General features: G+C 37.7%; 1 protein-coding gene across 1 annotated transcript; it reads right to left on the minus strand.

Annotated features, from left to right (window-relative positions):
• Window positions 1-527: 527 nt before the first annotated feature.
• On the minus strand, window positions 528-12,178 carry LOC105051809 (probable L-ascorbate peroxidase 6, chloroplastic/mitochondrial). Its single transcript, XM_010932421.3, is given in 13 exon segments — window positions 528-760; window positions 1,038-1,118; window positions 1,261-1,286; window positions 1,289-1,364; window positions 1,437-1,514; window positions 1,590-1,664; window positions 5,073-5,159; window positions 5,241-5,308; window positions 6,144-6,231; window positions 6,314-6,414; window positions 6,485-6,605; window positions 11,650-11,778; window positions 11,879-12,178. Coding segments are annotated over 13 exon segments (1,164 nt in total). The 5' UTR covers window positions 12,092-12,178; the 3' UTR covers window positions 528-739.
• Between the last annotated feature and the right edge of the window lie 493 nt (window positions 12,179-12,671).

Raw genomic sequence — 12,671 nt, forward strand, 5'->3', positions numbered from 1 at the left:
TCCTACAGTGATCATTGCGCCACACCATTTTTTTGGTCACTTTTAAAGCATATGCCTGAAGTCTGCCAGACGCATGTGCACGTGCCTAAGAATACCAGGGCCATAGCATGCTTACCTTCTGTAGTGTCTTTGGTGCAGCAGCCATAAGTGCAATTTAATAAAGAGGCCTCTAAATTAATATCTCATCAACATGTTCTTGGGTGAAAAGGTTGAATTATAAGAAACGTGAATATTCGTTGCCTTCTCCAGGACCAAACATCTAATGCAGCCCCGCAATAGCCGGACAGCTAAAAAGCATGACAGGAAGTTGGCATCGTACCCCAATAAACCGGTCCTAACTACAGGTATTACACTAAATCTCGATAGGCACCTGAGGCGCAACCTGAAACAAACAAGTGTGGTCCATCCCGGACTTCACGGACAAAAGGGAAGTGCACCAATTCTTAGAGTTTGCATCACCAAGCAGTTATTCCTTGAGTGCCCAAGTTTTCATGAAAACCATATTCATTGCTCAAATTTACTCCATGTGAACCAACACCATCACCTAGTTCCAATGAGATGGCATCATCGATATGTGAAAGACACAGAAGCCAAAACAAAAATATTGTTCAGTTTCCAAGCAGAGATGTCAAAAATGCCAAGGCTGCAATCAGGATCATGATATTGAGGAAGTAATTGGACTTGAGAGGCTTATCTGGGCTGCCTCCAAGTGCTTCATATTCTGCTCTTATCTTCTGCTTCATAGCTCCGAGAGTTCTCTCTGCAATTCAAATACAAGGCTCATTTATTTCTTTATTTTCCTAGTCTCTTTTCCAAATTTTAAGTATTCACGCTGTTGGAAAGGCTTCATCTTGTGTTATTAAAAGACGCAGCAGAAGAAAAGATGATTTGTTGATTTTTTTAAGCCTGCAAACCATGAGAGCGCACAGTAAATTTTCTTTAGGAAGCGGTCTCAAATATCCATGCTTGAAATAATAATTCAGACGTGGGAATAATTTTGTTGGGGTGGGGTGGGGTGGGAAAGGTTAGAAACCTACCTTTTTTTCACCAGAAGAATACTTTGCCGCCACAAATTGCTCTGGTGCTGCGCTTTTTGAGTCATCATCTATCGAGATACCCTGGTCAATGATCCCCATGGCATGAGAATTATTTTAAAGAGACTGAGGATAAATTGCATCTCCCCTTTCTTTTAATTGGTTACATAAATTAAACATGATCCAATAACAAGTAAAACCCAACTAATTTGATGCAACGACTAACCTCTGGAGGATCAAATTTGGCACCCAATTGCTAAGTTTAGCATGAGCTTCAGCATAATCCTTGAAAAATGCATCCTGATCCTCTGCATATTTCTCAGCATAAACCTGCAAAATTATAACTTGTCAGATACATAACCTTGAGTTGGATCGTCCCAAAGGCAGAGACTCCCTGTTTACCTTGAAAGATGGGTCTTCAAACAAAACAGCATCTGTAGGCAAAACTAGTAGATCTTCATCTTTTCGTTCTTTGATGTCCTAATCAGATTTGCATATTAGATTGTTCATCCAGTCTGATGAAGGGTTTGTGGCACCCCAGGAAACAGATCTTACCTTGAAGTAGCTGTTATCAAACTTCAACCATTGCACTGTCCATGACTGTCCTCCAGGTGCTCCAGGTCCATCTTTCTGTAAAGCAGCAGGTACAAGTCAACAAAATGATTTTACCACGCACAGCATACAAAATCACAGAATGGAGCACAGAAAACTTGTTAGTGACAAGTCAAATTATGTCTATGTAAAGACAGGTTTACCAATAATATATATATATATATATATATATATTCTGGAATGAGCAATATCTAGGATCGAGAAAATGCTGTACGTACAAAGCATGCAGAGTTAGATGATATGTCTGCAGAAGCAGCAGAGCCAACTTAGCACTCAGATGATGAGGTTCCTCAACTTCGTATAAAGAAACAGGATTCCTTGAGCCTGAGGTACTAACTCTCTCTCTCTCTCTCTCTCTCTCCCCCTCTCTCTCTATGGTGATACAGGCTGGGGGCATCCACAAATCTACATTCTTAAAATAAAACACACACATATTGGCATATACCAGGGGACGAATGTCTAGAGGAATTGACAAAAGGGAGGCACTAAAATTCTTACATTCCAATGCAAAAGGTAAAATGTACAGTTAAACTAAAGCAACATATTCAAGCAGTAGTATATCAACTGTAACTCTTTACTGCCCTTCCTCATATTCACTCTTTTACAAATATTAAATAGGAACCATGAGGAACAAAATAAGATAAAACACATAAATCTAAGCTTTCATGGCTTGCATCAGAATTGCACATGATTACTAGGATATATGTTCCATCAAAGAAAATTAGTCTAGACTCTAGACTTCTGTTTCTGATCTGGCAATTCCCTCGTGTTATATCACATGCAGTAGATATTGGTCAAACAACAAATGTTTATAATTCCCAGTTCCATATTGCATATCCTAAATAAAATGATATATAGACTTTCATTAGAACTCAATATCTTTAAGGAGTTACAGAATGAATTAATGATGATATCCATGTACTTGCCAGTTTGAAGGGTCCAAAAATTTGTGAAAGAAGACTCCAAGCATATACTCAACTATGTCTTCAATTCAATTCAAAACTTCAACATATAATACACTTAGACATCTCATGTTGTGATGTCCCAATGACATCATTTTCACTTATCAGCACTTGACACATTAAAAGAACGGTGCACTTAGCACTAGGGAAAAATGGAAAAAAGAAGTGTCTTAACTAGAGTTACTACAAGCAAATTTTTAACGGTTCACATTGAAAAATGCCAGTATTTTAAATTTAAATTCAATGAATTAGGCATCTTAAAAGACATTCACCACAATTTTAAAGTTAAGAATTTCTTCCATGAAAAACTAGAAGCTCCTTCATATTCAAACAATATAACAAGAATAAGAAACTTTATATTGTGCACATTTTTGTCATGAATTAAATCTAGAAGTATTAAAAACTTTAGCCATAACATACTAAAAACATATTTTTTTTTACATGATCTAATGAAGTCCAAGTACATTATAAGCTCTTACACGGCTGTTCTTAATTATCTATTACAGACTAATCTAGCATAGTTGAATTTTAGCCATAAGTATTAAAATTAGTAAATTATAACCCTAAAACCTAACACTGCAAACTCTCAGATATAAACATAAAAAGGGTATATATCTGGAAAAACCATCAAAATCATTGGCTGGCATGATGATGCCTAGTATAGCTAATTCATGAAGAAACAAGTATAAAAGACTCTTCTATTTAAATTGTTCTTTCCATTTCACCCAATTTGGAGTTGCCAATGCTAAAATTCTTCCCTAGATCTGCCTTATATCCATACAATATGCTTCAGTCTATGACTGGTAAAGCTTGGGATTGCTTATGGTCCAGGCTTGTGGTAGGCCACCCAAGCCTAGGCCTGTTTTGAACTTCTAGGCATGAAAACGAATTCTTGGACCAGGCCCAGCTTGCAAGGCTAGTTTAGACAGCCCAATACCAAGCCCAACCTCAATTAGCCAAGTCAAAATAATTGGTGAAGCATTCGCACCTCAAATGACTGAAGTGTACTGGCACCACCCTTTCCCTGCGTCATTTGGAGAATATTTACTATTGGACCAGTCAGCAGAGGGTGCACCGAACATTTGAGGCTTTATGTTGAACTAGAATCAGGCCAAGAGCGAGTCTTTCTTGCTCAAAGCAATTTAAGGACCTTACATATAGGTTTGGCTCACCTCAAACTGATAACACAAGCATATTCAGATCAGAACCAACCCTATGGGCCTTAAATTGACTTATTTTCTTCTTCTTCCTTCCTTTCTTTCTTTCCTTCTCTCCTTCCTTATTTTCTTTCCTTTTCTTCTTCTTTGCTTTCCTTCCTTTTTTTCCTTCTCTTCCTTCCTCCCTTCCTTTCATTTTCTTCTTCTTTCCTTCCTTCCTTTCTTTCCTTTTCTTCTTATTTGCTTCCTTTATTTTTTTCCTTTTATCTTCTTCTTTTCCATATTCAGTCTAGCATTAGGGGAATCTATTACGGAAACAGGTGTGGCATTGTAAACGGCAAACTAGATGTTGTTCCTTCTTTTTCTTGCACGAGTTTGTTGAGTAGGAAGAGGGTAAGTCGTTCCCTTCTTTCACTATTAGCTAATCTAAAGGCTTTTATGATTATGATTGCACAAGACTAGAAAAAAAGGACAACAAAGACACAACTATGACCCTGTCGCTGTAATTTCAGCTTTTATATGTGAGAAATTAACAAGAAAAAAATATATATTTCAAAAAGAACTCAAAACTGAATTTTCTGCACAAAACAAGGGAAGAGAATGAACTAGAACAGAGTAGATTTTTCTTCTTCTTCTTCTTCATTCCAGCACTTCAAACAAGTTTTTATACATGGAGAGTACATCCAGTAGGAAGCTTACACATAGACTTCAGTCACATGACTAAACACAACATTACAAAGTTAACTAACAAAATATTAAGTAAACAAAGAGAACTTAATTCAACATAATAATGAACAGTGCCGTGAACAGTAAATTCTGCATTTCCAGCACATTAACCTCAACACCCCTACCTATAACTCCAAAAACCTAGTACTTGGAAAAACGAAAGAACTAAGGGCTTGTTAATTTCTGCTACATGTGGATGGGTACTTTAAAAGTACTTTCAACATCCATAAACCTTAATTGTGTACTTTGAATAGTAACCGAGGCTTAATTGGGTACTTTAAGGGCATATTATAGTATAAATATCCATAAACTTTAAAATAATACAAAAAAAAAAAGCAAAAAAATGTTTTGCTGTGACCGAACTGGTACACAAGTGTAGGTACAATATGGTTCAGTACTGTACATACTGGTTGGGTACTGATGGTTCCCAGTATTGAAACTGCAGGCTTTGGTTTCCCAAGAAGCCATTAGTTACAATTAAGGGCAAGAATCTAAATAAGATGGTCTTAGAAAAGGCATCTAAAATAAGCAACTATCCTGGCACCTACTAGTTGGATGGGCAAAAAGAATGAATAACATACCGTATACTTCGTTTCTGATTTTCCCCAACCACTACGCTCTGGCCTGGACCTTCCTAGTGTATGTGCACCAGATAATGCAACAATCTCCTGGAACCAAACATCCTAGCTTGATGGAAGGCTACTGGCATATAAATAAAACTAAACTGGTAGCATGGAGTATGTGTAAACCTTGTCACTAAGGCCCATTCTGTAGAATACATCCCGCAAATGACCAGCAGGTGAAGGTGGACCAGCAGCTAAACACAGAAACTGACAATGTTATTGAAATAAAAACCAAAAGCAGGTACATGAGTGGCATCAAAAACTCAAAAGCATTGTCACAAAAGCATCATAAATAACACCTCCTTACATCATCTTCAGTGTTGTAATCAACTAATTAGCATGATCATTCCCATTTTGAGCCAAACTAGGTGGTGCATCAAAGTACATGGATGGTGACGAGTGATCAGGTGTCTACATTGATGATATAATGAATATGTTGCAGGGTGATAGTTACAATGATGATAACATGGTGGTAAAGAGTAGCGACAAGCAGCTGGAATGTACTGGCACTGGTGTATGGTGTGGCAAGATACTAGTGCAATCAATAGATATATGGGCAACCATGGACAATGGGTGACTGATGGAGGAGTAGTTTGAGATAGAAACGGGCAAAAGGGTGGCCCACTATGATAGTGCCATAAACTCATTTTGCAAATGGATTTAAATGATTCAAATAGTAATATAATATTGTAAAAAAAAATTAATATGAAACAATTTCATTAAGTAAATGTTAAACTAAAACAATGCAAAAGGATCTTTTCTTATGCTTCTGGACTTTTCAGGAAGAGTTAATGATAGTTCATGAGAAGGATCTAATCACATCATTAAATTTCTTTTCATACAGAACATTCCCAAGGAGAAGATAGATTCATTTTCTACACAACTAGCTCAAATTTTTTGTTACCATATGCTTTGCATCATCAAGCCTAATGCTCAGAAAAGAGAGAACCATTACTTAAATGCATGGAATGTTCATCTCTGCTGCAACGTGCAAAAGACAAATGTCAAATACCTATACTGCTGTCTTACCAGGAAGCTTTCCCTCAGGTGGGCACTGCTCAGGTCCAGATACATCTACTCTTCCATACTTCATGGGGATTTTGGGGCCGCCAGCCTCCTGAGAGTGACAATAATACAAGATACAAATAGCCATACAACTAAAAAAGATGTGCAATTGGACAAACTAGATATACAAGGACCTCAATAGCTGTAGCACTGGCTAGCTGGAACAAGTCTGCAAAAGTAACACCTGAATACTTGTCCTTGATAGGCTGAAGAAGCTTTAATGCATTTACAAGACCTGCAAAAAAACATGTAAGCATTCCTCCATGGTAACAAAATTTAGATTACATGTGGCAGCGAATCAATACCAGCATTGGCTGCATGTTTCAGCTCTATTTCAAATCTCAAGCTTCCATTAGCTCCACCCCGTTGTGGCCACTCTGCAATATTCTTGTCATATGTACCAGCATCATGCCACCCCAGCCGAACCTGTACCAATACGGCAGTCAAATGATGCCTTATTTGCAAATGTTATCAGTGATATTTCTTGAAACTATAATTGGATTTCAATTACTTAAAATTGTCACAAATATAAGCACCAAGCAGCATATGGACATCAAAATAGCATACATATTTTGCAAAATTATTAATTTCTAGCACTAATTTGCCTTAGTAAATTTGGATCTCATTATAAGCTGGCAGCCAATAAACAGGCTACCTTTTCCATCTTTATAGATCAAGTCATTCTGATGGCTCTGGCTATTACCCTCAAGCAAAAGGAAACCTTGATGCCACTAAAGAATTTAAAAAAATAAGTTCTTTTTTAAAAAAAAGAAGCAGAGAACTTTACATTGCAAGATTTATACTTCGGAATGCGACTTGTCAGGATAAAAAAGGAAGAGTGTGGCTTATCCTTTGGATACTAGTGTTATCCGTTCCATCTAGAAATAGGAGCAATAAATGCACCTGAACATAGATAAAGAAAAAGAAATTCAAAACAACACTTGCTGGTTTCCCTTTCCATCGCAAAACTGATTTGAGTTTTTGTCAGGCCACTATAATCTCACACCTATCCATCAAACACAAAAAAAATCATCCACTATAACAACATGAAGAGGCTACAAGACCTATAAAATCTGGATCACAACACTAGGCTCCAAAAGCCTTCCATGAGAACAAATTAGTAATGGCCCTTTATGTACCCCAATTCCCCATCCATTTCTTCCAATGGCTCCTTTATCCATCCAAACTATTTCAGGTTCTTCCTTGCAACTTCCACACATGGCATCTTAAGTTTTTCCTCATATTCTCAGAACATCAGACACAGATGCAAGGCCCTCTCTTATCCTCCTTAAATTACCTCGCATCGGCCTAAACAATCTCAGACAGTCTCCAGCGTTTCATCCAAAAAGGTGCAGCACTTTCTTGGATTTGCCATACAATTGCATTAACTTTCTTATATGTCTAGTGCTTATCTTACAAGCATAGATCCTTGTTATTGTTTTAAATTTTATTTATATGACATGTCAGCCTGATAATTGTCATATAATTTTTTTTCTTTGCATCTCAAAGGCATGTTGTGATTGAGCAACAACTGCTCCACTTCATCCAATCAATGAAAATTATTTGCATAATAATATTATCAAACACTAAGAATCATATATTAATTTTGATGATTATGATTTACTAAAATCTTTCAAAAACTGGGAGCCAAATCAGTGAACCTGCCTAAATCCTAAAGAGTTAAAATTCACAAAGCTTAGAGCTTCACCGAAGTATGCTATAACACATTTCTTTAGAGTTAAATATTTCAATAGCACCAAATTAAAAATGAGAAGCCCAGTAATCTTAAAGGCAATCGATTTAATGCAATTTTCCAAGTTCTCAACAACCAATACAAGAGAATATGCCATAAACAGATACACAAGATCACATAAACCAATAGCAACCTTGGATGACAAGCGATCAACCTATGTTCATGCATCGTATTTAAAGGAAGAAAATGTTGAGATTCATTGTCAAGTCCCAATCCAATTAGGATTCTATTTTTAGTTAATCATTAGTTTTAATGACTTTCAGATTCTATTCCTAATGTTATTTTATTTAATTATTTTTTTTTAAAGATTGTTAGAATTTGTGTCTTGATGGGTCTTTGGTTTGTGAGTCAAGATAGGAGTGAAACTCCTACCCATATGGTGCCCTATTTAAAGGAACCTTTAGTGTCTCCTTAATATGTGGAACTGTGTAGAACCGCATAGAAGACGGTGGACAATCATGTAGAAAATACTGGAAAAAGTGTATGGGATGAAAGAGGAGAGATTTAAATTTTTTTATTTGGTGTTTGTTTTAGATCTTGGACTAGCACAGTCGATCTACTTCGTGTGGCATACTGTTCTACATGATATCAGAGGAAAGATTTTGAGATTGATGGTCCGTCTGTTTGTGGTTCTATATGATATCAGAGCTAAGGGTTTGAGATTTGTGATCCGTCTATTTGTGTTTCTACATGGTATCAAAGCGAATGTTTTGATATTTGTAGCTCTATATGGTATCAGAGTTAAGATCTTGAGATTAGTGGCCCGTGTGTTTGTGATTATACATGATATTAGAGCCATAGTCTTGGAAAGTAGTGAGCAGTTTGCCGCTTTGATCAGATCTATTTGGAGCGTAATTTTTTTTTGGAGTGGCAACTTGATTGTTGGTGATGCCTATATTCGTAGCTCAGCATAGTTGAGGAGCTTCCAGTAATTCTTTGTGCGGTGGTGCATGCGTTTAGACTTTTATTTAATGATTCAAAGGATGAATCATCATGGTCGATGCTATTACTGTCTCTATCAATGGGTTTAGTTATGAGATGCATGATCGTACCTACATCAATAAGACTTCTTTTACTACTACTTGTCTTCATAAGTTGAACAACACCTGTTATGCATATTAGAAACAAGTTGGTATTGTCTCTAACTCATCCAAAATATCCCATAAAGCTTGGCCTTTCAAAATGGATTTAGAATCCCGAAATGTAATGAGGATCCTTCAAATTTCAATTGATAAAGAAAAAATTTTCATATTCAGAACGCAAAGAAACCGAAGAAAGCATAGGATATTCTTGCGATTGTCCACTCAAATTCATATAATATGAGACATCCTAAACAAAAGTTACCTAAAGAGTGGATTCTAGTTCTAGATTTCCCCAAAAATTTCAAAGAAGAACAAAATTGATTTAAACATGAAGATTTAAAACAGGGAGAGCTTGATTAGTTAGAGATGGGATAAATTTTGAAAACTCAAGAGTATAGCAAGATTGATTAGCTTGAGGATCAATCAAATTCAGGAGAAAATCTTGAGCAAGAAAAGCTTGATCAGATGGCTACTATATCAAGTTCAGAAGATATCGTGATTGAAAAATCCATTGATCCTAAAATTGCTCAGGAGGAATCAGAGGATGCTACAGTTGATCCAGTTATCAAGATCCGTATTGAGGAGTCAATTTATGTGGAAGAGTCTTATGTTGAACCTATCTAAGATTTAAATGTTTCATGTGGAGATTTAGTGAGTCATGAAGATGAAAAGTTGACTAATTTTGAAGTAGTTTCAAAGATCAAGCAGCAAAAAGATATGACCAGCAGAGATGATTCTTGCTGTGCCTTGGGACTGGTTAATTTTGAACCTACTCCAAAGTTTGAACTATTAGAAGACTATGCATGAAGATTTGATTCCATATATGTAGAAGCCAACCGTGTGCAGATACTTGAGGCTCCTCAAGTGGAGGCATGTGGATATGATCAAATTTTTGTTTTTGATTTTACTTGTATGCAGGTAATGATCAATGCTCACAGTTTTTGTAACTGACAACTTGATGTTCGTTGGCATAAATTGAATGCTCGAAGAAATTTCAACATCGTGACGTGAAGTCATTACCAAAAAAAAAGTGTTGCAAGACATCATTGTCTTTAATATATGCATCGAAGAGGACGAGCTAGCAAAATAATTGTTGTTCGAACCAATAAAAGAGTTCCGCTATTCATTGTTGGTTTGACAAATTGTTACATGTTGCTGCTACTATGGCGATAATGGCGATGATTACAATGATGCTTCATGATATCGACAACTTCAGCATTGTTAGTATGGATTTTGCCATGAGGGAGAGTGTTGAGATTCCAAGTCCCAATCTAATTAGGATTCCATTTTTTAATTGGTCATTGATTTCAATGATTTTAGAATTCTATTCCTAATGTTACTTTATTTAATTATTTTTTTAAAATATTATTAGAATTTGTGTCCTAGTAGATCTTTGATTTGTAAGTCAAGATAGGAGTCAAACTCCTACCCACGTGGTGCTCTAATTAAGGGGACCTTTGATGTCTTCTTTATATGTAGAGAACAGTACAGAATCATGTACAGAACGATGTGGAAGATTATGTGGGAAGAAAGAGAGATGAGAGATTATTTGTGCATATAGAAACTCTTTCATAAGGCATCTTTGTGAGATTTTGGTCTTTATTCTTCTTTGAATAAATTATTTTTCTCTTCCAATTTTTTGTACTTCCATATTTTTTTTCATGATTCTCTGCAAATATTTTTTGTTTGGTGTTTATTTTGGATCTTGGGCCGGCACGGTCGATTTAGTCCATGTCACGTGCCGTTCTATAGAAAAATGGTCAAGATTCTTGGTTGAATGCAAGAAGGAAATATACTCGACAGTTATTGAGGTATCAAGAAATAGGTACTCAGAAATGACTTTTCTAGACATGAGAAATATCTTAAACTTATATTACTTACTTAATCTAAGGTCCAAAATCTATGGGATTCTCTCCAAGAAACATGGGATTTTCTTTCAAGAATAATGGGAATGATCAGATAAATATGGCAAGCAATCCAATTTAACTCAATAGGATTCTCTCCTAAGAACTATGTCTGCAGTCGAGTGATCCATTATACTCCTTATATGGAACATGTATTGTTACAGCGACATGAATCCATAGATTCTAGGTCAGCATCATCTCAAACAGATAGAATATAAAGCCAAAGCAACAGCAAACACTTTTCAAGGTTTCTAGGTCATATCATTTGATCATATAAAGCTGGACTGATATCAGATCCCACACAATAATCCTTGAAAGACATTCACAGCCATCAAATAATTCAAATAAATTCCATATGGTTCTTTTTGCAAACCTATGGATTCAATTAACCCAAATCTTGCCTCCTCTCGCTACCCCAATCCATTTCACATCAAACTCCATTTCTTCCGCGATTCAATCAAGAAAACACCAATTCTCGAATGTCAAGAAAACACCAATCCTCCAATGCGATATTCTACTTCAAGAGTTTGAACAGAAAAAGTGAAACAAGAACCTGAATAACATTTTTACTCCATGAACACACACCAAAATGAAAATAAATAAATTGAACAGAACTAGGTAACACTTTCCAAATCCAATGCACCTATGCACTCAACCACACCGATCATTCTATTATTAAAAAAAAAAAACAACAAAATGCTGCAAATGGATTCAACGAAGGAAAACCATACCAGAATCGGGTGGCAGAAGGTGGTCTTAAGTAGCTCCCTGATGTCCTCTCTCGCGCTCTTCAGCTGCGCCGGATCTGACGCCGAGCACACGGCGGATGAGCTCATAGCGCGGCTCCTTGCTGCCGGCCTCTACGAATTCCCACACAACCAAGAAAAAATGCATAAGCTAAAAACGATCAATTTCCTGATTTGTTGATCGATGTAACTACCGGTGGTTAAGAGGGCGAACCTGACAGAGGCGGAGATGGAGGGAGGAGAGAGGCGACGAGGGGTGGAGGCCGGCGACAGGGAGGAGGTGGGAGCGAAGGGCGGCGGCGGCGCAGGGCGGAGATGGGAGGAAGGGGATGGACGATCGGGCCACGGCCGCCCGCTTGGAGGCGGCGGTGGGGAGGAGGCAGGCGCCGAGGCGGGAGGCCGCGGCGGATGAGAGCCGCTCCGCCATCTCTCTACTCAGTAGTGCTGGCTAAACAAGGAAACCTAAGCGAAGCCAGGAGACGGCGCGATTTGGCTTTTGCGTGCCCTGAAGGCCACTGGTTTCGCACTTACATCGTCTGACCAATCTGGCGTGGCCAATGAGAGAAAGACAGGTGGTCGGCGGCGTTCAAAAAATGGAAAAAAAATGTTTGGCTTCGAGAGGCTTCTCAGGATTTTTTTTTAATATTTTTTTATTTTTTATTTTCAAAACTAATCCTCCCCAATTTATTTTCAAAACTACTGTCCACTCCAAATCACCAAAGATTTCACGACCATCTTTGCACTGACATCGTCTGGTAGGAAAAATCATCATTTGAGCCTATGATTTCATTTCTTTTTTTTTTTTTTTTTTTATTTTAAGGAGGGAGAAGGGGGGGTGGGACCGACAGATGGTGGCACGGGATCGGCCCGGGGTGGTGACACAGGTCGGGAAGAAGGGGGGGCAAGGGTTGCGGGGGATGGGGGTGCGCAGTTGGGGATGGCAGGACGGTGCGAGGGGCCGGGGGGTCAGGGGGTGCGTGATCGGTGGAGGGCGGAGGGATTGCACG

The sequence above is a fragment of the Elaeis guineensis genome, chromosome 9, assembly GCF_000442705.2.
Source record: "Elaeis guineensis isolate ETL-2024a chromosome 9, EG11, whole genome shotgun sequence".
Taxonomy (NCBI): Eukaryota; Viridiplantae; Streptophyta; class Magnoliopsida; order Arecales; family Arecaceae; genus Elaeis; species Elaeis guineensis.